At 60.5% G+C, this 27,860-nt stretch overlaps 1 protein-coding gene across 1 annotated transcript in view; it reads left to right on the top strand.

Annotated features, from left to right (window-relative positions):
- LOC138745210 (serine/arginine repetitive matrix protein 2-like) overlaps positions 1-27,860 on the top strand; it is a 190,770-nt gene that overhangs the window by 153,865 nt on the left and 9,045 nt on the right. The window contains exons 35-43 of the mRNA XM_069902273.1: positions 1,325-1,525; positions 2,158-2,309; positions 4,315-4,464; positions 5,291-5,489; positions 9,284-9,484; positions 10,117-10,268; positions 16,424-16,573; positions 20,441-20,590; positions 24,458-24,607. Of these exons, the coding sequence (XP_069758374.1) occupies positions 1,325-1,525; positions 2,158-2,309; positions 4,315-4,464; positions 5,291-5,489; positions 9,284-9,484; positions 10,117-10,268; positions 16,424-16,573; positions 20,441-20,590; positions 24,458-24,607 (1,505 nt within the window). The remainder of the gene's footprint in view (positions 1-1,324; positions 1,526-2,157; positions 2,310-4,314; positions 4,465-5,290; positions 5,490-9,283; positions 9,485-10,116; positions 10,269-16,423; positions 16,574-20,440; positions 20,591-24,457; positions 24,608-27,860) is intronic.

Here is a 27,860-nt window from a genome sequence, read left to right as displayed (position 1 = left end):
CACAGAGCCACACTAACCCCATCACCCTGAGCCACCGTAACCCCACTGCCCAGAGCCACCATAACCCCACTACCCAGAGCCACCGTAACCCCACTACCCAGAGCCACCGTAACCCCACCATCCAGAGCCACACTAACCCCACCACCCAGAGCCACCGTAACCCCACTGCCCAGAGCCACCATAACCCCACTACCCAGAGCCACCGTAACCCCACTACCCAGAGCCACCGTAACCCCACCATCCAGAGCCACCATAACCCCACCACCCAGAGCCAACCTAACTCCACCACCCAGAGCCACCGTAACCCCACCACCCAGAGCCAACCTAACCCAATCACCCAGAGCCTCCGTAACCACACCACCCAGAGCCACCCTAACCCCACCACCCAGAGCCACCCTAACCCCACCACCCAGAGCCACCGTAACCCCACTACCCAGAGCCACCGTAACTCCACGACACAGAGCAGCCGGAACCCCACTACCCAGAGCCGTCGTAACCCCACGACCCAGAGCCACTGTAACCCCACGACCCAGAGCCGCTGTAACCCCACAACCCAGAGCCGGCGTAACCCCACAACCCAGAGCCACCGGAACCCCACGACCCAGAACCGTCATAACCCCACGACCCAGAGCCACCGTAATCCCACTACCCAGAGCCACCGTAACCCCAATACCCAGAGCCACCGAAACCGCACGACCCAGAGCCATCGTAACCCCACAATCCAGAGCCACCGTAACTCCACGACACAGAGCAGCCGGAACCCCACTACCCAGAGCCGTCGTAACCCCACGACCCAGAGCCACTGTAACCCCACGACCCAGAGCCGCTGTAACCCCACAACCCAGAGCTGGCGTAACCCCACAACCCAGAGCCACCGGAACCCCACGACCCAGAACCGTCATAACCCCACGACCCAGAGCCACCGTAACCCCACTATCCAGAGCCGCCATAACCCCACCAGCCAGAGCCGCCGTAACCCCACCACCCAGAGGGGTCTTAACCCCACCATCTAGAGCTGCCATAACCCCACCACCCAGAACCGCCGTAACCCCACCATCTAGAACCGCCGTAACCCCACCACCCTATGCCACCGTAACCCCACCACCCAGAGCCACCATTACCCCACTACACAGAGGCACCGTATCCCCACTACCCAGAATCACCGTAGCCCCAATTCCCAGAGCCACCGTAACCTCACTACCCAGGGTCACCATAACCCGACTACCCAGAGCCAATGTAACCCCACTACCCAGAGCCACCGTAACCGCACTACCCAGAGCCACCATAACCCCACTACCCAGAGCCACCATAACCCCACTCCCAGAGCCACCGTAATCCCACTACCAAGAGCCGCCTTAACCCCCAAGACCCAGAGCCGCCGTAACTCCATGACGCACAGTCGCCGTAACCACATGACCCAGAGCCGCCGTAACCGCATGACCCACAGCCGCCGTAACCCCACCGCCCAGTGCCGATGTAACCCCACTACCAAGAGCCGCTGTAACCCACAGTACCCAGAGCCACCGTAACACCACTACACAGAGCCACTACCAAGAGCCACCATAACCCCACTACCCAAAGACACCGTAACCCCACTACCCAGAGCCACCGTAACCCCAGTACCTAGAGTCACCGTAACCCCACTACCCAGAGCCACCGTAACCCCAAGACCCAGAGCCGCCGTAACCCCAAGATCCAGAGCCGCCGTAACTCCACGACACAGAGCCGCCGGAACCCCACGACCCAGAGCCGTCGTAACCCCACCACCCAGAGCCGCTGTAACCCCACTAGCCAGAGCTGCCGTAACCCCACCACCCAGAGGGGTCTTAACTCCACCATCTAGAGCTGCCATAACCCCACCACTCAGAACCGCCGTAACCCCACTACCCAGAGCCACCATAACCCTACTACCCAGAGCCACCGTAATCCCACTACCAAGAGCCGCCTCAACCCCCAAGACCCAGAGCCGCCGTAACTCCATGACGCACAACCGCCGTAACCCCACGACCCAGAGCCGCCGTAACCCCACCACCCTGAGCCGACGTAACCCCACTACCAAGAGCCGCTGTAACCCCCAGTACCCAGAGCCACCGTAACACCACTACCCAGAGCCACCTTAACCCCACTACCCAGAGCCACCCTAACCCCACCACCCAGAGCCACCGTAATCCCACTACCAAGAGCCGCCTTAACCCCCAAGACCCAGAGCCGCCGTAACTCCATGACGCACAGTCACCGTAACCACACGACCCAGAGCCGCCGTAACCGCACGACCCACAGCCGCCGTAATCCCACCGCCCAGAGCCGATGTAACCCCACTACCAAGAGCCGCTGTAACCCACAGTACCCAGAGCCACCGTAACACCACTACACAGAGCCACTACCAAGAGCCACCGTAACCCCACTACCCAAAGACACCGTAACCCCACTACCCAGAGCCACCGTAACCCCACTACCTAGAGTCACCGTAACCCCACTACCCAGAGCCACCGTAACCCCATGACCCAGAGCCGCCGTAACCCCAAGATCCAGAGCCGCCGTAACTCCACGACACAGAGCCGCCGGAACCCCACGACCCAGAGCCGTCGTAACCCCACCACCCAGAGCCGCTGTAACCCCACTAGCCAGAGCTGCCGTAACCCCACCACCCAGAGGGGTCTTAACTCCACCATCTAGAGCTGCCATAACGCCACCACCCAGAACCGCCGTAACCCCACTACCCAGAGCCACCATAACCCTACTACCCAGAGCCACCGTAATCCCACTACCAAGAGCCGCCTCAACCCCCAAGACCCAGAGCCGCCGTAACTCCATGACGCACAACCGCCGTAACCCCACGACCCAGAGCCGCCGTAACCCCACGACCCACAGTCGCCGTAACCCCACCACCCTGAGCCGACGTAACCCCACTACCAAGAGCCGCTGTAACCCCCAGTACCCAGAGCCACCGTAACACCACTACCCAGAGCCACCTTAACACCACTACACAGAGCCACCGTAACCCCACTACCCAAAGACACCGTAACCCCACTACCCAGAGCCACCGCAACCCCACTACCCAGAGTCAACGTAACCCCACTACCCAGAGCCGACGTAACCCCAAGACCCAGAGCCGTCATAACCCCAAGACCCAGAGCCGCCGTAACTCCACGACAAAGAGCAGCCGGAACCCCACTACCCAGAGCCGTCGTAACCCCACGACCCAGAGGGTTCTTAACCCCACCATCTAGAGCTGCCATAACCCCACCACCCAGAACCGCCGTAACCCCACCATCTAGAACCGCCGTAACCCCACCACCCAATGCCACCGTAACCCCACCACCCAGAGCCACCATTACCCCACTACACAGAGGCACCGTATCCCCACTACCCAGAATCACCGTAGCCCCACTTCCCTGAGCCACCGTAACACCACTACCCAGGGTCAATGTAACCCGAATTCCCAGAGCCAATGTAACCCCACTACCCAGAGCCACCTTAATCCCACTACCCAGAGCCTCCGTAACACCCATTACCCAGCGCCACTGTAACCCCATTACCGAGTGCCACCGTAACCCCACGACCCAGAACCACCGTAACCCCACTACCCAGAGCCGTCGTAACCCCTCTACCCAGAGTCGCCGTAACACCCACTACCCAGAGCCACCGTAACACCCATGACCCAGCGCCACTGTAACCCCATTACCGAGTGCCACCGTAACCCCACGACCCAGAACCACCGTAACCCCACTACCCAGAGCCGTCGTAACCCCTCTACCCAGAGACACCGTAACTCCACTACCCAGAGCCACCTTAATCCCAATACCCAGAGCCACTGTAACCCCATGACCCAGAGCTACCATAATCCCACTACCCAGAGCGACCGTAACCCCAGTACCTAGAGTCACCGTAACCCCACCACCCAGAGCCACCGTAACCCCAAGACCCAGAGCCGCCGTAACCCCAAGATCCAGAGCCGCCGTAACTCCACGACACAGAGCCGCCGGAACCCCACGACCCAGAGCCGTCGTAACCCCACCACCCAGAACCGCCGTAACCCCACCATCTAGAACCGCCGTAACCCCACCACCCTATGCCACCGTAACCCCACCACCCAGAGCCACCATTACCCCACTACACAGAGGCACCGTATCCCCACTACCCAGAATCACCGTAGCCCCAATTCCCAGAGCCACCGTAACCTCACTACCCAGGGTCACCGTAACCCGACTACCCAGAGCCAATGTAACCCCACTACCCAGAGCCACCGTAACCGCACTACCCAGAGCCACCATAACCCCACTACCCAGAGCCACCATAACCCCACTCCCAGAGCCACCGTAATCCCACTACCAAGAGCCGCCTTAACCCCCAAGACCCAGAGCCGCCGTAACTCCATGACGCACAGTCGCCGTAACCACATGACCCAGAGCCGCCGTAACCGCATGACCCACAGCCGCCGTAACCCCACCGCCCAGAGCCGATGTAACCCCACTACCAAGAGCCGCTGTAACCCACAGTACCCAGAGCCACCGTAACACCACTACACAGAGCCACTACCAAGAGCCACCATAACCCCACTACCCAAAGACTCCGTAACCCCACTACCCAGAGCCACCGTAACCCCAGTACCTAGAGTCACCGTAACCCCACCACCCAGAGCCACCGTAACCCCAAGACCCAGAGCCGCCGTAACCCCAAGATCCAGAGCCGCCGTAACTCCACGACACAGAGCCGCCGGAACCCCACGACCCAGAGCCGTCGTAACCCCACCACCCAGAGCCGCTGTAACCCCACTAGCCAGAGCTGCCGTAACCCCACCACCCAGAGGGGTCTTAACTCCACCATCTAGAGCTGCCATAACCCCACCACTCAGAACCGCCGTAACCCCACTACCCAGAGCCACCATAACCCTACTACCCAGAGCCACCGTAATCCCACTACCAAGAGCCGCCTCAACCCCCAAGACCCAGAGCCGCCGTAACTCCATGACGCACAACCGCCGTAACCCCACGACCCAGAGCCGCCGTAACCCCACCACCCTGAGCTGACGTAACCCCACTACCAAGAGCCGCTGTAACCCCCAGTACCCAGAGCCACCGTAACACCACTACCCAGAGCCACCTTAACCCCACTACCCAGAGCCACCGTAACCCCACTACCCAAAGACACCGTAACCCCACTACCCAGAGCACCGCAACCCCACTACCCAGAGTCAACGTAACCCCACTACCCAGGGCCACCGTAACCGCACTACCCAGAGCCTCCGTAACCACACTACCCAGAGCCACCCTAACCCCACCACCCAGAGCCACCGTAATCCCACTACCAAGAGCCGCCTTAACCCCCAAGACCCAGAGCTGCCGTAACTACATGACGCACAGTCACCGTAACCACACGACCCAGAGCCGCCGTAACCGCACGACCCACAGCCGCCGTAATCCCACCGCTCAGAGCCGATGTAACCCCACTACCAAGAGCCGCTGTAACCCACAGTACCCAGAGCCACCGTAACACCACTACACAGAGCCACTACCAAGAGCCACCGTAACCCCACTACCCAAAGACACCGTAACCCCACTACCCAGAGCCACCGTAACCCCACTACCTAGAGTCACCGTAACCCCACTACCCAGAGCCACCGTAACCCCATGACCCAGAGCCGCCGTAACCCCAAGATCCAGAGCCGCCGTAACTCCACGACACAGAGCCGCCGGAACCCCACGACCCAGAGCCGTCGTAACCCCACGACCCAGAGCCGCTGCAACCCCACTAGCCAGAGCTGCCGTAACCCCACCACCCAGAGGGGTCTTAACTCCACCATCTAGAGCTGCCATAACCCCACCACCCAGAACCGCCGTAACCCCACTACCCAGAGCCACCATAACCCTACTACCCAGAGCCACCGTAATCCCACTACCAAGAGCCGCCTCAACCCCCAAGACCCAGAGCCGCCGTAACTCCATGACGCACAACCGCCGTAACCCCACGACCCAGAGCCGCCGTAACCCCACGACCCACAGTCGCCGTAACCCCACCACCCTGAGCCGACGTAACCCCACTACCAAGAGCCGCTGTAACCCCCAGTACCCAGAGCCACCGTAACACCACTACCCAGAGCCACCTTAACACCACTACACAGAGCCACCGTAACCCCACTACCCAAAGACACCGTAACCCCACTACCCAGAGCCACCGCAACCCCACTACCCAGAGTCAACGTAACCCCACTACCCAGAGCCGACGTAACCCCAAGACCCAGAGCCGCCGTAACTCCACGACAAAGAGCAGCCGGAACCCCACTACCCAGAGCCGTCGTAACCCCACGACCCAGAGCCACTGTAACCCCACGACCCAGAGCCACCGGAACTCCACGACCCAGAGCCGTCATAACCCCACGACCCAGAGGCACCGTAACCCCACTATCCAGAGCCGCCATAACCCCACCAGCCAGAGCCGCCGTAACCCCACCACCCAGAGGGGTCTTAACCCCACCATCTAGAGCTGCCATAACCCCACCACCCAGAACCGCCGTAACCCCACCATCTAGAACCGCCGTAACCCCACCACCCAATGCCACCGTAACCCCACCACCCAGAGCCACCATTACCCCACTACACAGAGGCACCGTATCCCCACTACCCAGAATCACCGTAGCCCCACTTCCCTGAGCCACCGTAACACCACTACACAGGGTCAATGTAACCCGAATTCCCAGAGCCAATGTAACCCCACTACCCAGAGCCACCTTAATCCCACTACCCAGAGCCTCCGTAACACCCATGACCCAGCGCCACTGTAACCCCATTACCGAGTGCCACCGTAACCCCACGACCCAGAACCACCGTAACCCCACTACCCAGAGCCGTCGTAACCCCTCTACCCAGAGCCACCGTAACACCCATGACCCAGCTCCACTGTAACCCCATTACCGAGTGCCACCGTAACCCCACGACCCAGAACCACCGTAACCCCACTACCCAGAGCCGTCGTAACCCCTCTACCCAGAGACACCGTAACTCCACTACCCAGAGCCACCTTAATCCCAATACCCAGAGCCACTGTAACCCCATGACCCAGAGCTACCATAATCCCACTACCCAGAGCGACCGTAACCCCTCTACCCAGAGCCTCTCTAACCACACTACCCAGAGCCACCGTAACCCCACTACCCAGAGCCACCGTAACACCCATGACCCAGCGCCACTGTAACCCCATTACCGAGTGCCACCATAACTCCACGACCCAGAACCACCGTAACCCCACTACCCAGAGCCGTCGTAACCCCTCTACCCAGAGTCGCCGTAACACCCACTACCCAGAGTCACCGTAACACCCATGACCCAGCGCCACTGTAACCCCATTACCGAGTGCCACCGTAACCCCACGACCCAGAACCACCGTAACCCCACTACCCAGAGCCGTCGTAACCCCTCTACCCAGAGACACCGTAACTCCACTACCCAGAGCCACCGTAACCCCACAATCCAGAGCCACCGTAACTCCACGACACAGAGCAGCCGGAACCCCACTACCCAGAGCCGTCGTAACACCCATGACCCAGCGCCACTGTAACACCATGACCCAGAACCACCGTAACCCCACTACCCAGAGCAGTCGTAACCCCTCTACCCAGAGACACCGTAACCCCATTACCCAGAGCCACCGTAACCCCACTACCCAGAGCCACCGTAACCCCACTACCCAGAGCCACCGTAACGCCACTACCCAGAGCCACCGTAACCCCACCACCCAGAGCCACCGTAACCCCACCACCTAGAGCCACCGTAACCCCACTACCCAGAGCCACCGTAACCTCACTACCCAGAGCCACCGTAACTCCACTACCCAGAGCCACCGAAACCCCACCACCCAGAGCCACTACCCAGAGCCTCCGTAACCCCACCATCCAGAGCCACCGTAACCCCACCACCCAGAGCCACCGTAACCCCACCACCCAGAGCCACCGTAACCCCACCACACAGAGCCACACTAACCCCATCACCCTGAGCCACCGTAACCCCACTGCCCAGAGCCACCATAACCCCACTACCCAGAGCCACCGTAACCCCACTACCCAGAGCCACCGTAACCCCACCATCCAGAGCCACACTAACCCCACCACCCAGAGCCACCGTAACCCCACTGCCCAGAGCCACCATAACCCCACTACCCAGAGCCACCGTAACCCCACGACCCAGAGCCACCGTAACCCCACCATCCAGAGCCACCATAACCCCACCACCCAGAGCCAACCTAACTCCACCACCCAGAGCCACCGTAACCCCACCACCCAGAGCCAACCTAACCCAATCACCCAGAGCCTCCGTAACCACACCACCCAGAGCCACCCTAACCCCACCACCCAGAGCCACCCTAACCCCACCACCCAGAGCCACCGTAACCCCACTACCCAGAGCCACCGTAACTCCACGACACAGAGCAGCCGGAACCCCACTACCCAGAGCCGTCGTAACCCCACGACCCAGAGCCACTGTAACCCCACGACCCAGAGCCGCTGTAACCCCACAACCCAGAGCCGGCGTAACCCCACAACCCAGAGCCACCGGAACCCCACGACCCAGAACCGTCATAACCCCACGACCCAGAGCCACCGTAATCCCACTACCCAGAGCCACCGTAACCCCAATACCCAGAGCCACCGAAACCGCACGACCCAGAGCCATCGTAACCCCACAATCCAGAGCCACCGTAACTCCACGACACAGAGCAGCCGGAACCCCACTACCCAGAGCCGTCGTAACCCCACGACCCAGAGCCACTGTAACCCCACGACCCAGAGCCGCTGTAACCCCACAACCCAGAGCTGGCGTAACCCCACAACCCAGAGCCACCGGAACCCCACGACCCAGAACCGTCATAACCCCACGACCCAGAGCCACCGTAACCCCACTATCCAGAGCCGCCATAACCCCACCAGCCAGAGCCGCCGTAACCCCACCACCCAGAGGGGTCTTAACCCCACCATCTAGAGCTGCCATAACCCCACCACCCAGAACCGCCGTAACCCCACCATCTAGAACCGCCGTAACCCCACCACCCTATGCCACCGTAACCCCACCACCCAGAGCCACCATTACCCCACTACACAGAGGCACCGTATCCCCACTACCCAGAATCACCGTAGCCCCAATTCCCAGAGCCACCGTAACCTCACTACCCAGGGTCACCGTAACCCGACTACCCAGAGCCAATGTAACCCCACTACCCAGAGCCACCGTAACCGCACTACCCAGAGCCACCATAACCCCACTACCCAGAGCCACCATAACCCCACTCCCAGAGCCACCGTAATCCCACTACCAAGAGCCGCCTTAACCCCCAAGACCCAGAGCCGCCGTAACTCCATGACGCACAGTCGCCGTAACCACATGACCCAGAGCCGCCGTAACCGCATGACCCACAGCCGCCGTAACCCCACCGCCCAGTGCCGATGTAACCCCACTACCAAGAGCCGCTGTAACCCACAGTACCCAGAGCCACCGTAACACCACTACACAGAGCCACTACCAAGAGCCACCATAACCCCACTACCCAAAGACACCGTAACCCCACTACCCAGAGCCACCGTAACCCCAGTACCTAGAGTCACCGTAACCCCACTACCCAGAGCCACCGTAACCCCAAGACCCAGAGCCGCCGTAACCCCAAGATCCAGAGCCGCCGTAACTCCACGACACAGAGCCGCCGGAACCCCACGACCCAGAGCCGTCGTAACCCCACCACCCAGAGCCGCTGTAACCCCACTAGCCAGAGCTGCCGTAACCCCACCACCCAGAGGGGTCTTAACTCCACCATCTAGAGCTGCCATAACCCCACCACTCAGAACCGCCGTAACCCCACTAACCAGAGCCACCATAACCCTACTACCCAGAGCCACCGTAATCCCACTACCAAGAGCCGCCTCAACCCCCAAGACCCAGAGCCGCCGTAACTCCATGACGCACAACCGCCGTAACCCCACGACCCAGAGCCGCCGTAACCCCACCACCCTGAGCCGACGTAACCCCACTACCAAGAGCCGCTGTAACCCCCAGTACCCAGAGCCACCGTAACACCACTACCCAGAGCCACCTTAACCCCACTACCCAGAGCCACCCTAACCCCACCACCCAGAGCCACCGTAATCCCACTACCAAGAGCCGCCTTAACCCCCAAGACCCAGAGCCGCCGTAACTCCATGACGCACAGTCACCGTAACCACACGACCCAGAGCCGCCGTAACCGCACGACCCACAGCCGCCGTAATCCCACCGCCCAGAGCCGATGTAACCCCACTACCAAGAGCCGCTGTAACCCACAGTACCCAGAGCCACCGTAACACCACTACACAGAGCCACTACCAAGAGCCACCGTAACCCCACTACCCAAAGACACCGTAACCCCACTACCCAGAGCCACCGTAACCCCACTACCTAGAGTCACCGTAACCCCACTACCCAGAGCCACCGTAACCCCATGACCCAGAGCCGCCGTAACCCCAAGATCCAGAGCCGCCGTAACTCCACGACACAGAGCCGCCGGAACCCCACGACCCAGAGCCGTCGTAACCCCACCACCCAGAGCCGCTGTAACCCCACTAGCCAGAGCTGCCGTAACCCCACCACCCAGAGGGGTCTTAACTCCACCATCTAGAGCTGCCATAACGCCACCACCCAGAACCGCCGTAACCCCACTACCCAGAGCCACCATAACCCTACTACCCAGAGCCACCGTAATCCCACTACCAAGAGCCGCCTCAACCCCCAAGACCCAGAGCCGCCGTAACTCCATGACGCACAACCGCCGTAACCCCACGACCCAGAGCCGCCGTAACCCCACGACCCACAGTCGCCGTAACCCCACCACCCTGAGCCGACGTAACCCCACTACCAAGAGCCGCTGTAACCCCCAGTACCCAGAGCCACCGTAACACCACTACCCAGAGCCACCTTAACACCACTACACAGAGCCACCGTAACCCCACTACCCAAAGACACCGTAACCCCACTACCCAGAGCCACCGCAACCCCACTACCCAGAGTCAACGTAACCCCACTACCCAGAGCCGACGTAACCCCAAGACCCAGAGCCGTCATAACCCCAAGACCCAGAGCCGCCGTAACTCCACGACAAAGAGCAGCCGGAACCCCACTACCCAGAGCCGTCGTAACCCCACGACCCAGAGGGTTCTTAACCCCACCATCTAGAGCTGCCATAACCCCACCACCCAGAACCGCCGTAACCCCACCATCTAGAACCGCCGTAACCCCACCACCCAATGCCACCGTAACCCCACCACCCAGAGCCACCATTACCCCACTACACAGAGGCACCGTATCCCCACTACCCAGAATCACCGTAGCCCCACTTCCCTGAGCCACCGTAACACCACTACCCAGGGTCAATGTAACCCGAATTCCCAGAGCCAATGTAACCCCACTACCCAGAGCCACCTTAATCCCACTACCCAGAGCCTCCGTAACACCCATTACCCAGCGCCACTGTAACCCCATTACCGAGTGCCACCGTAACCCCACGACCCAGAACCACCGTAACCCCACTACCCAGAGCCGTCGTAACCCCTCTACCCAGAGTCGCCGTAACACCCACTACCCAGAGCCACCGTAACACCCATGACCCAGCGCCACTGTAACCCCATTACCGAGTGCCACCGTAACCCCACGACCCAGAACCACCGTAACCCCACTACCCAGAGCCGTCGTAACCCCTCTACCCAGAGACACCGTAACTCCACTACCCAGAGCCACCTTAATCCCAATACCCAGAGCCACTGTAACCCCATGACCCAGAGCTACCATAATCCCACTACCCAGAGCGACCGTAACCCCTCTACCCAGAGCCTCCCTAACCACACTACCCAGAGCCACCGTAACCCCACTACCCAGAGCCACCGTAACACCCATGACCCAGCGCCACTGTAACCCCATTACCGAGTGCCACCATAACCCCACGACCCAGAACCACCGTAACCCCACTACCCAGAGCCGTCGTAACCCCTCTACCCAGAGTCGCCGTAACACCCACTACCCAGAGTCACCGTAACACCCATGACCCAGCGCCACTGTAACCCCATTACCGAGTGCCACCGTAACCCCACGACCCAGAACCACTGTAACCCCACTACCCAGAGCCGTCGTAACCCCTCTACCCAGAGACACCGTAACTCCACTACCCAGAGCCACCTTAATCCCAATACCCAGAGCCACTGTAACCCCATGACCCAGAGCTACCATAATCCCACTTCCCAGAGCCACCGTAACCCCTCTACCCAGAGCCTCTCTAACCACACTACCCAGAGCCACCGTAACCCCACAACCCAGAGCCACCGTAACCCCACTACCCAGAGCCTCTCTAACCACACTACCCAGAGCCGCCGTAACCCCACTGCCCAGAGCCACCATAACCCCACTACCCAGAGCCACCGTAACCCCACTACCCAGAGCCACCGTAACCCCACCATCCAGAGCGACCATAACCCCACCACCCAGTGCCACTGTAACCCCACTACCCAGAGCCACCATTACCCCACTACACAGAGCCACCATTACCCCACTGCTCAGAGGCACTGTATCCCCACTACCCAGAATCACCGTAGCCCCACTTCTCAGAGCCACTGTAACCCCACGACCCAGAGCTACCATAATCCCACTACCCAGAGCCACCGTAACCCATCTACCCAGAGCCTCTCTAACCACACTACCCAGAGCCGCCGTAACCCCACCATCTAGAGCCGCCGTAACCCCACTACCCAGAGCCGCCGTAAGCCCACCACCCAGTGCCACCGTAACCCCACTACCCAGAGCCACCATTACCCCACTACACAGAGGCACCGTATGCCCACTACCCAGAATCACCGTAGCCCCAATTCCCAGAGCCACCGTAACCTCACTACCCAGGGTCACCGTAACCCGACTACCCAGAGCCAATGTAACCCCACTACCCAGAGCTACCTTAATCCCACTACCCAGAGCCACCGTAACCCCACTACCCAGAGCCGTCGTAACCCATCTACCCAGAGTCGCCGTAACACCCACTACCCAGAGCCACCGTAACACCCATGACCCAGCGCCACTGTAACACCATGACCCAGAACCACCGTAACCCCACTACCCAGAGCAGTCGTAACCCCTCTACCCAGAGACACCGTAACCCCATTACCCAGAGCCACCGTAACCCCACTACCCAGAGCCACCGTAACCCCACTACCCAGAGCCACCGTAACGCCACTACCCAGAGCCACCGTAACCCCACCACCCAGAGCCACCGTAACCCCACCACCTAGAGCCACCGTAACCCCACTACCCAGAGCCACCGTAACCTCACTACCCAGAGCCACCGTAACTCCACTACCCAGAGCCACCGAAACCCCACCACCCAGAGCCACTACCCAGAGCCTCCGTAACCCCACCATCCAGAGCCACCGTAACCCCACCACCCAGAGCCACCGTAACCCCACCACCCAGAGCCACCGTAACCCCACCACACAGAGCCACACTAACCCCATCACCCTGAGCCACCGTAACCCCACTGCCCAGAGCCACCATAACCCCACTACCCAGAGCCACCGTAACCCCACTACCCAGAGCCACCGTAACCCCACCATCCAGAGCCACCATAACCCCACCACCCAGAGCCAACCTAACTCCACCACCCAGAGCCACCGTAACCCCACCACCCAGAGCCAACCTAACCCAACCACCCAGAGCCTCCGTAACCACACCACCCAGAGCCACCCTAACCCCACCACCCAGAGCCACCCTAACCCCACCACCCAGAGCCACCGTAACCCCACTACCCAGAGCCACCATAACCCCACTGCTCAGAGCCACCATAAACCCACTACCCAGAGCCACCGTAACCCCACTACCCAGAGCCACCTTAACCCCACTAACGAGAGCCACCGTATCCCCACTACCCAGAGCCACTGTAACCCCACTACCCAGAGCCACCGTAACCCCACTACCCAGAGCCGCCGTAACCCCATGACCCAGAGCCACCGTAATCCCACTACCCAGAGCCACCGTAACCTCAATACCCAGAGCCACCGAAACCGCACGACCCAGAGCCATCGTAACCCCACAATCCAGAGCCACCGTAACTCCACGACACAGAGCAGCCGGAACCCCACTACCCAGAGCCGTCGTAACCCCACGACCCAGAGCCACTGTAACCCCACGACCCAGAGCCGCTGTAACCCCACAACCCAGAGCCGGCGTAACCCCACAACCCAGAGCCACCGGAACCCCACGACCCAGAACCGTCATAACCCCACGACCCAGAGCCACCGTAACCCCACTATCCAGAGCCGCCATAACCCCACCAGCCAGAGCCGCCGTAACCCCACCACCCAGAGGGGTCTTAACCCCACCATCTAGAGCTGCCATAACCCCACCACCCAGAACCGCCGTAACCCCACCATCTAGAACCGCCGTAACCCCACCACCCTATGCCACCGTAACCCCACCACCCAGAGCCACCATTACCCCACTACACAGAGGCACCGTATCCCCACTACCCAGAATCACCGTAGCCTCACTTCCCAGAGCCACCGTAACCCCACTACCCAGAGCCACCATTACCCCACTACACAGAGGCACCGTATCCCCACTACCCAGAATCACCGTAGCCCCGCTTCCCAGAGCCACCGTAACACCACTACCCAGGGTCACCGTAACCCGACTTCCCAGAGCCAATGTAACCCCACTACCCAGAGCCACCGTAACACCCATGACCCAGCGCCACTGTAACCCCATTACCGAGTGCCACCGTAACCCCACGACCCAGAACCACCGTAACCCCACTTCCCAGAGCCGTCGTAACCCCTCTACCCAGAGTCGCCGTAACACCCACTACCCAGAGCCACCGTAACACCCATGACCCAGCGCCACTGTAACCCCATTACCGAGTGCCACCGTAACCCCACGACCCAGAACCACCATAACCCCACTACCCAGAGCCGTCCTAACCCCTCTACCCAGAGACACCGTAACTCCACTACCCAGAGCCACCTTAATCCCAATACCCAGAGCCACTGTAACCCCATGACCCAGAGCCACTGTAACCCCATGACCCAGAGCTAACATAATCCCACTACCCAGAGCGACCGTAACCCCTCTACCCAGAGCCTCTCTAACCACACTACCCAGAGCCACCGTAACCCCACAACCCAGAGCCACCGTAACCCCACTACCCAGAGCCTCTCTAACCACACTACCCAGAGCCGCCGTAACCCTACCACCCAGAGGGGTCTTAACCGCACCATCTAGAGCTGCCATAACCCCACCACCCAGAACCGCCGTAACCTCACCATCTAGAGCCGCCGTAACCCCACTACCCAGAGCCGCCGTAACCCCACCACCCAGTGCCACTGTAACCCCACTACCCAGAGCCACCATTACCCCACTACACAGAGCCACCATTACCCCACTACACAGAGGCACTGTATCCCCACTACCCAGAATCACCGTAGCCCCACTTCTCAGAGCCACTGTATCCCCACGACCCAGAGCTACCATAATCCCACTACCCAGAGCCACCGTAACCCATCTACCCAGAGCCTCTCTAACTACACTACCCAGAGCCGCCGTAACCCCACCATCTAGAGCCGCAGTAACCCCACTACCAAGAGCCGCCGTAACCCCACCACCCAGTGCCACCGTAACCCCACTACCCAGAGCCACCATTACCCCACTACACAGAGGCACTGTATCCCCACTACCCAGAATCACCGTAGCCCCACTTCTCAGAGCCACTGTAACCCCACGACCCAGAGCTACCATAATCCCACTACCCAGAGCCACCGTAACCCATCTACCCAGAGCCTCTCTAACCACACTACCCAGAGCCGCCGTAACCCCACCATCTAGAGCCGCCGTAACCCCACTACCCAGAGCCGCCGTAACCCCACCACCCAGTGCCACCGTAACCCCACTACCCAGAGCCACCATTACCCCACTACACAGAGGCACTGTATCCCCACTACCCAGAATCACCGTAGCCCCACTTCTCAGAGCCACTGTAACCCCACGACCCAGAGCTACCATAATCCCACTACCCAGAGCCACCATAACCCATCTACCCAGAGCCTCTCTAACCACACTACCCAGAGCCGCCGTAACCCCACCATCTAGAGCCGCCGTAACCCCACAACCCAGAGCCGCCGTAACCCCACCACCCAGTGCCACCGTAACCCCACTACCCAGAGCCACCATTACCCCACTACACAGAGGCACCGTATCCCCACTACCCAGAATCACCGTAGCCCCAATTCCCAGAGCCACCGTGACCTCACTACCCAGGGTCACCGTAACCCGACTACCCAGAGCCAATGTAACCCCACTACCCAGAGCCACCGTAACCGCACTACCCAGAGCCTCCGTAACCACACTACCCAGAGCCACCCTAACCCCACCACCCAGAGCCACCGTAATCCCACTACCAAGAGCCGCCTTAACCCCCAAGACCCAGAGCCGCCGTAACTCCATGACGCACAGTCACCGTAACCACACGACCCAGAGCCGCCGTAACCGCACGACCCACAGCCGCCGTAATCCCACCGCCCAGAGCCGATGTAACCCCACTACCAAGAGCCGCTGTAACCCACAGTACCCAGAGCCACCGTAACACCACTACACAGAGCCACTACCAAGAGCCACCGTAACCCCACTACCCAAAGACACCGTAACCCCACTACCCAGAGCCACCGTAACCCCACTACCTAGAGTCACCGTAACCCCACTACCCAGAGCCACCGTAACCCCATGACCCAGAGCCGCCGTAACCCCAAGATCCAGAGCCGCCGTAACTCCACGACACAGAGCCGCCGGAACCCCACGACCCAGAGCCGTCGTAACCCCACGAACCAGAGCCGCTGTAACCACACTAGCCAGAGCTGCCGTAACCCCACCACCCAGAGGGGTCTTAACTCCACCATCTAGAGCTGCCATAACCCCACCACCCAGAACCGCCGTAACCCCACTACCCAGAGCCACCATAACCCTACTACCCAGAGCCGTCGTAACCCATCTACCCAGAGTCGCCGTAACACCCACTACCCAGAGCCACCGTAACACCCATGACCCAGCGCCACTGTAACACCATGACCCAGAACCACCGTAACCCCACTACCCAGAGCAGTCGTAACCCCTCTACCCAGAGACACCGTAACCCCATTACCCAGAGCCACCGTAACCCCACTACCCAGAGCCACCGTAACCCCACTACCCAGAGCCACCGTAACGCCACTACCCAGAGCCACCGTAACCCCACCACCCAGAGCCACCGTAACCCCACCACCTAGAGCCACCGTAACCCCACTACCCAGAGCCACCGTAACCTCACTACCCAGAGCCACCGTAACTCCACTACCCAGAGCCACCGAAACCCCACCACCCAGAGCCACTACCCAGAGCCTCCGTAACCCCACCATCCAGAGCCACCGTAACCCCACCACCCAGAGCCACCGTAACCCCACCACCCAGAGCCACCGTAACCCCACCACACAGAGCCACACTAACCCCATCACCCTGAGCCACCGTAACCCCACTGCCCAGAGCCACCATAACCCCACTACCCAGAGCCACCGTAACCCCACTACCCAGAGCCACCGTAACCCCACCATCCAGAGCCACCATAACCCCACCACCCAGAGCCAACCTAACTCCACCACCCAGAGCCACCGTAACCCCACCACCCAGAGCCAACCTAACCCAACCACCCAGAGCCTCCGTAACCACACCACCCAGAGCCACCCTAACCCCACCACCCAGAGCCACCCTAACCCCACCACCCAGAGCCACCGTAACCCCACTACCCAGAGCCACCATAACCCCACTGCTCAGAGCCACCATAAACCCACTACCCAGAGCCACCGTAACCCCACTACCCAGAGCCACCTTAACCCCACTAACGAGAGCCACCGTATCCCCACTACCCAGAGCCACTGTAACCCCACTACCCAGAGCCACCGTAACCCCACTACCCAGAGCCGCCGTAACCCCATGACCCAGAGCCACCGTAATCCCACTACCCAGAGCCACCGTAACCTCAATACCCAGAGCCACCGAAACCGCACGACCCAGAGCCATCGTAACCCCACAATCCAGAGCCACCGTAACTCCACGACACAGAGCAGCCGGAACCCCACTACCCAGAGCCGTCGTAACCCCACGACCCAGAGCCACTGTAACCCCACGACCCAGAGCCGCTGTAACCCCACAACCCAGAGCCGGCGTAACCCCACAACCCAGAGCCACCGGAACCCCACGACCCAGAACCGTCATAACCCCACGACCCAGAGCCACCGTAACCCCACTATCCAGAGCCGCCATAACCCCACCAGCCAGAGCCGCCGTAACCCCACCACCCAGAGGGGTCTTAACCCCACCATCTAGAGCTGCCATAACCCCACCACCCAGAACCGCCGTAACCCCACCATCTAGAACCGCCGTAACCCCACCACCCTATGCCACCGTAACCCCACCACCCAGAGCCACCATTACCCCACTACACAGAGGCACCGTATCCCCACTACCCAGAATCACCGTAGCCTCACTTCCCAGAGCCACCGTAACCCCACTACCCAGAGCCACCATTACCCCACTACACAGAGGCACCGTATCCCCACTACCCAGAATCACCGTAGCCCCGCTTCCCAGAGCCACCGTAACACCACTACCCAGGGTCACCGTAACCCGACTTCCCAGAGCCAATGTAACCCCACTACCCAGAGCCACCGTAACACCCATGACCCAGCGCCACTGTAACCCCATTACCGAGTGCCACCGTAACCCCACGACCCAGAACCACCGTAACCCCACTTCCCAGAGCCGTCGTAACCCCTCTACCCAGAGTCGCCGTAACACCCACTACCCAGAGCCACCGTAACACCCATGACCCAGCGCCACTGTAACCCCATTACCGAGTGCCACCGTAACCCCACGACCCAGAACCACCATAACCCCACTACCCAGAGCCGTCCTAACCCCTCTACCCAGAGACACCGTAACTCCACTACCCAGAGCCACCTTAATCCCAATACCCAGAGCCACTGTAACCCCATGACCCAGAGCCACTGTAACCCCATGACCCAGAGCTAACATAATCCCACTACCCAGAGCGACCGTAACCCCTCTACCCAGAGCCTCTCTAACCACACTACCCAGAGCCACCGTAACCCCACAACCCAGAGCCACCGTAACCCCACTACCCAGAGCCTCTCTAACCACACTACCCAGAGCCGCCGTAACCCTACCACCCAGAGGGGTCTTAACCGCACCATCTAGAGCTGCCATAACCCCACCACCCAGAACCGCCGTAACCTCACCATCTAGAGCCGCCGTAACCCCACTACCCAGAGCCGCCGTAACCCCACCACCCAGTGCCACTGTAACCCCACTACCCAGAGCCACCATTACCCCACTACACAGAGCCACCATTACCCCACTACACAGAGGCACTGTATCCCCACTACCCAGAATCACCGTAGCCCCACTTCTCAGAGCCACTGTATCCCCACGACCCAGAGCTACCATAATCCCACTACCCAGAGCCACCGTAACCCATCTACCCAGAGCCTCTCTAACTACACTACCCAGAGCCGCCGTAACCCCACCATCTAGAGCCGCAGTAACCCCACTACCAAGAGCCGCCGTAACCCCACCACCCAGTGCCACCGTAACCCCACTACCCAGAGCCACCATTACCCCACTACACAGAGGCACTGTATCCCCACTACCCAGAATCACCGTAGCCCCACTTCTCAGAGCCACTGTAACCCCACGACCCAGAGCTACCATAATCCCACTACCCAGAGCCACCGTAACCCATCTACCCAGAGCCTCTCTAACCACACTACCCAGAGCCGCCGTAACCCCACCATCTAGAGCCGCCGTAACCCCACTACCCAGAGCCGCCTTAACCCCACCACCCAGTGCCACCGTAACCCCACTACCCAGAGCCACCATTACCCCACTACACAGAGGCACTGTATCCCCACTACCCAGAATCACCGTAGCCCCACTTCTCAGAGCCACTGTAACCCCACGACCCAGAGCTACCATAATCCCACTACCCAGAGCCACCGTAACCCATCTACCCAGAGCCTCTCTAACCACACTACCCAGAGCCGCCGTAAGCCCACCATCTAGAGCCGCCGTAACCCCACAACCCAGAGCCGCCGTAACCCCACCACCCAGTGCCACCGTAACCCCACTACCCAGAGCCACCATTACCCCACTACACAGAGGCACCGTATCCCCACTACCCAGAATCACCGTAGCCCCAATTCCCAGAGCCACCGTGACCTCACTACCCAGGGTCACCGTAACCCGACTACCCAGAGCCAATGTAACCCCACTACCCAGAGCCACCGTAACCGCACTACCCAGAGCCTCCGTAACCACACTACCCAGAGCCACCCTAACCCCACCACCCAGAGCCACCGTAATCCCACTACCAAGAGCCGCCTTAACCCCCAAGACCCAGAGCCGCCGTAACTCCATGACGCACAGTCACCGTAACCACACGACCCAGAGCCGCCGTAACCGCACGACCCACAGCCGCCGTAATCCCACCGCCCAGAGCCGATGTAACCCCACTACCAAGAGCCGCTGTAACCCACAGTACCCAGAGCCACCGTAACACCACTACACAGAGCCACTACCAAGAGCCACCGTAACCCCACTACCCAAAGACACCGTAACCCCACTACCCAGAGCCACCGTAACCCCACTACCTAGAGTCACCGTAACCCCACTACCCAGAGCCACCGTAACCCCATGACCCAGAGCCGCCGTAACCCCAAGATCCAGAGCCGCCGTAACTCCACGACACAGAGCCGCCGGAACCCCACGACCCAGAGCCGTCGTAACCCCACGACCCAGAGCCGCTGTAACCCCACTAGCCAGAGCTGCCGTAACCCCACCACCCAGAGGGGTCTTAACTCCACCATCTAGAGCTGCCATAACCCCACCACCCAGAACCGCCGTAACCCCACTACCCAGAGCCACCATAACCCTACTACCCAGAGCCGTCGTAACCCATCTACCCAGAGTCGCCGTAACACCCACTACCCAGAGCCACCGTAACACCCATGACCCAGCGCCACTGTAACACCATGACCCAGAACCACCGTAACCCCACTACCCAGAGCAGTCGTAACCCCTCTACCCAGAGACACCGTAACCCCATTACCCAGAGCCACCGTAACCCCACTACCCAGAGCCACCGTAACCCCACTACCCAGAGCCACCGTAACGCCACTACCCAGAGCCACCGTAACCCCACCACCCAGAGCCACCGTAACCCCACCACCTAGAGCCACCGTAACCCCACTACCCAGAGCCACCGTAACCTCACTACCCAGAGCCACCGTAACTCCACTACCCAGAGCCACCGAAACCCCACCACCCAGAGCCACTACCCAGAGCCTCCGTAACCCCACCATCCAGAGCCACCGTAACCCCACCACCCAGAGCCACCGTAACCCCACCACCCAGAGCCACCGTAACCCCACCACACAGAGCCACACTAACCCCATCACCCTGAGCCACCGTAACCCCACTGCCCAGAGCCACCATAACCCCACTACCCAGAGCCACCGTAACCCCACTACCCAGAGCCACCGTAACCCCACCATCCAGAGCCACCATAACCCCACCACCCAGAGCCAACCTAACTCCACCACCCAGAGCCACCGTAACCCCACCACCCAGAGCCAACCTAACCCAACCACCCAGAGCCTCCGTAACCACACCACCCAGAGCCACCCTAACCCCACCACCCAGAGCCACCCTAACCCCACCACCCAGAGCCACCGTAACCCCACTACCCAGAGCCACCATAACCCCACTGCTCAGAGCCACCATAAACCCACTACCCAGAGCCACCGTAACCCCACTACCCAGAGCCACCTTAACCCCACTAACGAGAGCCACCGTATCCCCACTACCCAGAGCCACTGTAACCCCACTACCCAGAGCCACCGTAACCCCACTACCCAGAGCCGCCGTAACCCCATGACCCAGAGCCACCGTAATCCCACTACCCAGAGCCACCGTAACCTCAATACCCAGAGCCACCGAAACCGCACGACCCAGAGCCATCGTAACCCCACAATCCAGAGCCACCGTAACTCCACGACACAGAGCAGCCGGAACCCCACTACCCAGAGCCGTCGTAACCCCACGACCCAGAGCCACTGTAACCCCACGACCCAGAGCCGCTGTAACCCCACAACCCAGAGCCGGCGTAACCCCACAACCCAGAGCCACCGGAACCCCACGACCCAGAACCGTCATAACCCCACGACCCAGAGCCACCGTAACCCCACTATCCAGAGCCGCCATAACCCCACCAGCCAGAGCCGCCGTAACCCCACCACCCAGAGGGGTCTTAACCCCACCATCTAGAGCTGCCATAACCCCACCACCCAGAACCGCCGTAACCCCACCATCTAGAACCGCCGTAACCCCACCACCCTATGCCACCGTAACCCCACCACCCAGAGCCACCATTACCCCACTACACAGAGGCACCGTATCCCCACTACCCAGAATCACCGTAGCCTCACTTCCCAGAGCCACCGTAACCCCACTACCCAGAGCCACCATTACCCCACTACACAGAGGCACCGTATCCCCACTACCCAGAATCACCGTAGCCCCGCTTCCCAGAGCCACCGTAACACCACTACCCAGGGTCACCGTAACCCGACTTCCCAGAGCCAATGTAACCCCACTACCCAGAGCCACCGTAACACCCATGACCCAGCGCCACTGTAACCCCATTACCGAGTGCCACCGTAACCCCACGACCCAGAACCACCGTAACCCCACTTCCCAGAGCCGTCGTAACCCCTCTACCCAGAGTCGCCGTAACACCCACTACCCAGAGCCACCGTAACACCCATGACCCAGCGCCACTGTAACCCCATTACCGAGTGCCACCGTAACCCCACGACCCAGAACCACCATAACCCCACTACCCAGAGCCGTCCTAACCCCTCTACCCAGAGACACCGTAACTCCACTACCCAGAGCCACCTTAATCCCAATACCCAGAGCCACTGTAACCCCATGACCCAGAGCCACTGTAACCCCATGACCCAGAGCTAACATAATCCCACTACCCAGAGCGACCGTAACCCCTCTACCCAGAGCCTCTCTAACCACACTACCCAGAGCCACCGTAACCCCACAACCCAGAGCCACCGTAACCCCACTACCCAGAGCCTCTCTAACCACACTACCCAGAGCCGCCGTAACCCTACCACCCAGAGGGGTCTTAACCGCACCATCTAGAGCTGCCATAACCCCACCACCCAGAACCGCCGTAACCTCACCATCTAGAGCCGCCGTAACCCCACTACCCAGAGCCGCCGTAACCCCACCACCCAGTGCCACTGTAACCCCACTACCCAGAGCCACCATTACCCCACTACACAGAGCCACCATTACCCCACTACACAGAGGCACTGTATCCCCACTACCCAGAATCACCGTAGCCCCACTTCTCAGAGCCACTGTATCCCCACGACCCAGAGCTACCATAATCCCACTACCCAGAGCCACCGTAACCCATCTACCCAGAGCCTCTCTAACTACACTACCCAGAGCCGCCGTAACCCCACCATCTAGAGCCGCAGTAACCCCACTACCAAGAGCCGCCGTAACCCCACCACCCAGTGCCACCGTAACCCCACTACCCAGAGCCACCATTACCCCACTACACAGAGGCACTGTATCCCCACTACCCAGAATCACCGTAGCCCCACTTCTCAGAGCCACTGTAACCCCACGACCCAGAGCTACCATAATCCCACTACCCAGAGCCACCGTAACCCATCTACCCAGAGCCTCTCTAACCACACTACCCAGAGCCGCCGTAACCCCACCATCTAGAGCCGCCGTAACCCCACTACCCAGAGCCGCCTTAACCCCACCACCCAGTGCCACCGTAACCCCACTACCCAGAGCCACCATTACCCCACTACACAGAGGCACTGTATCCCCACTACCCAGAATCACCGTAGCCCCACTTCTCAGAGCCACTGTAACCCCACGACCCAGAGCTACCATAATCCCACTACCCAGAGCCACCGTAACCCATCTACCCAGAGCCTCTCTAACCACACTACCCAGAGCCGCCGTAAGCCCACCATCTAGAGCCGCCGTAACCCCACAACCCAGAGCCGCCGTAACCCCACCACCCAGTGCCACCGTAACCCCACTACCCAGAGCCACCATTACCCCACTACACAGAGGCACCGTATCCCCACTACCCAGAATCACCGTAGCCCCAATTCCCAGAGCCACCGTGACCTCACTACCCAGGGTCACCGTAACCCGACTACCCAGAGCCAATGTAACCCCACTACCCAGAGCCACCGTAACCGCACTACCCAGAGCCTCCGTAACCACACTACCCAGAGCCACCCTAACCCCACCACCCAGAGCCACCGTAATCCCACTACCAAGAGCCGCCTTAACCCCCAAGACCCAGAGCCGCCGTAACTCCATGACGCACAGTCACCGTAACCACACGACCCAGAGCCGCCGTAACCGCACGACCCACAGCCGCCGTAATCCCACCGCCCAGAGCCGATGTAACCCCACTACCAAGAGCCGCTGTAACCCACAGTACCCAGAGCCACCGTAACACCACTACACAGAGCCACTACCAAGAGCCACCGTAACCCCACTACCCAAAGACACCGTAACCCCACTACCCAGAGCCACCGTAACCCCACTACCTAGAGTCACCGTAACCCCACTACCCAGAGCCACCGTAACCCCATGACCCAGAGCCGCCGTAACCCCAAGATCCAGAGCCGCCGTAACTCCACGACACAGAGCCGCCGGAACCCCACGACCCAGAGCCGTCGTAACCCCACGACCCAGAGCCGCTGTAACCCCACTAGCCAGAGCTGCCGTAACCCCACCACCCAGAGGGGTCTTAACTCCACCATCTAGAGCTGCCATAACCCCACCACCCAGAACCGCCGTAACCCCACTACCCAGAGCCACCATAACCCTACTACCCAGAGCCACCGTAATCCCACTACCAAGAGCCGCCTCAACCCCCAAGACCCAGAGCCGCCATAACTCCATGACGCACAACCGCCGTAACCCCACGACCCAGAGCCGCCGTAACCCCACGACCCACAGTCGCCGTAACCCCACCACCCTGAGCCGACGTAACCCCACTACCAAGAGCCGCTGTAACCCCCAGTACCCAGAGCCACCGTAACACCACTACCCAGAGCCACCTTAACACCACTACACAGAGCCACCGTAACCCCACTACCCAAAGACACCGTAACCCCACTACCAAGAGCCACCGCAACCCCACTACCCAGAGTCAACGTAACCCCACTACCCAGAGCCGACGTAACCCCAAGACCCAGAGCCGTCATAACCCCAAGACCCAGAGCCGCCGTAACTCCACGACAAAGAGCAGCCGGAACCCCACTACCCAGAGCCGTCGTAACCCCACGACCCAGAGCCACTGTAACCTCACGACCCAGAGCCACCGGAACTCCACGACCCAGAGCCGTCATAACCCCACGACCCAGAGCCACCGTAACCCCACTATCCAGAGCCGCCATAACCCCACCAGCCAGAGCCGCCGTAACCCCACCACCCAGAGGGGTCTTAACCCCACCATCTAGAGCTGCCATAACCCCACCACCCAGAACCGCCGTAACCCCACCATCTAGAACCGCCGTAACCCCACCACCCAATGCCACCGTAACCCCACCACCCAGAGCCACCATTACCCCACTACATAGAGGCACCGTATCCCCACTACCCAGAATCACCGTAGCCCCACTTCCCTGAGCCACCGTAACACCACTACCCAGGGTCAATGTAACCCGAATTCCCAGAGCCAATGTAACCCCACTACCCAGAGCCACCTTAATCCCACTACCCAGAGCCTCCGTAACACCCATGACCCAGCGCCACTGTAACCCCATTACCGAGTGCCACCGTAACCCCACGACCCAGAACCACCGTAACCCCACTACCCAGAGCCGTCGTAACCCCTCTACCCAGAGTCGCCGTAACACCCACTACCCAGAGCCACCGTAACACCCATGACCCAGCGCCACTGTAACCACATTACCGAGTGCCACCGTAACCCCACGACCCAGAACCACCGTAACCCCACTACCCAGAGCCGTCGTAACCCCTCTACCCAGAGACACCGTAACTCCACTACCCAGAGCCACCTTAATACCAATACCCAGAGCCACTGTAACCCCATGACCCAGAGCTACCATAATCCCACTACCCAGAGCGACCGTAACCCCTCTACCCAGAGCCTCTCTAACCACACTACCCAGAGCCACCGTAACCCCACAACCCAGAGCCACCGTAACCCCACTACCCAGAGCCTCTCTAACCACACTACCCAGAGCCGCCGTAACCCCACCACCCAGAGGGGTCTCAACCCCACCATCTAGAGCTGCCATAACCCCACCACCCAGAACCGCCGTAACCCCACCATCTAGAGCCGCCGTAACCCCACTACCCAGAGCCGCCGTAACCCCACCACCCAGTGCCACTGTAACCCCACTACCCAGAGCCACCATTACCCCACTACACAGAGCCACCATTACCCCACTACTCAGAGGCACTGTATCCCCACTACCCAGAATCACCGTAGCCCCACTTCTCAGAGCCACTGTAACCCCACGACCCAGAGCTACCATAATCCCACTACCCAGAGCCACCGTAACCCATCTACCCAGAGCCTCTCTAACCACACTACCCAGAGCCGCCGTAACCCCACCATCTAGAGCCGCCGTAACCCCACTACCCAGAGCCGCCGTAAGCCCACCACCCAGTGCCACCGTAACCCCACTACCCAGGGTCACCGTAACCCGACTACCCAGAGCCAATGTAACCCCACTACCCAGAGCTACCTTAATCCCACTACCCAGAGCCACCGTAACCCCACTACCCAGAGCCGTCGTAACCCCTCTACCCAGAGTCGCCGTAACACCCACTACCCAGAGCCACCGTAACACCCATGACCCAGCGCCACTGTAACACCATGACCCAGAACCACCGTAACCCCACTACCCAGAGCAGTCGTAACCCCTCTACCCAGAGACACCGTAACCCCATTACCCAGAGCCACCATTACCCCACTACACAGAGGCACCGTATGCCCACTACCCAGAATCACCGTAGCCCCAATTCCCAGAGCCACCGTAACCTCACTACCCAGGGTCACCGTAACCCGACTACCCAGAGCCAATGTAACCCCACTACCCAGAGCTACCTTAATCCCACTACCCAGAGCCACCGTAACCCCACTACCCAGAGCCGTCGTAACCCCTCTACCCAGAGTCGCCGTAACACCCACTACCCAGAGCCACCGTAACACCCATGACCCAGCGCCACTGTAACACCATGACCCAGAACCACCGTAACCCCACTACCCAGAGCAGTCGTAACCCCTCTACCCAGAGACACCGTAACCCCACGACCCAGAGCCACTGTAACCCCACGACCCAGAGCCGCTGTAACCCCACAACCCAGAGCCGGCGTAACCCCACAACCCAGAGCCACCGGAACCCCACGACCCAGAACCGTCATAACCCCACGACCCAGAGCCACCGTAACCCCACCACCCAGAGCCACCGTAACCCCACCACACAGAGCCACACTAACCCCATCACCCTGAGCCACCGTAACCCCACTGCCCAGAGCCACCATAACCCCACTACCCAGAGCCACCGTAACTCCACGACACAGAGCAGCCGGAACCCCACTACCCAGAGCCGTCGTAACCCCACGACCCAGAGCCACTGTAACCCCACGACCCAGAGCCGCTGTAACCCCACAACC

Source organism: Narcine bancroftii, chromosome 11 (genome assembly GCF_036971445.1).
Source record: "Narcine bancroftii isolate sNarBan1 chromosome 11, sNarBan1.hap1, whole genome shotgun sequence".
Taxonomy (NCBI): domain Eukaryota; kingdom Metazoa; phylum Chordata; class Chondrichthyes; order Torpediniformes; family Narcinidae; genus Narcine; species Narcine bancroftii.
The sequence above is the reverse complement of the archived record's forward strand: the minus strand, read 5'-3'. Positions and strand labels throughout refer to the sequence as shown.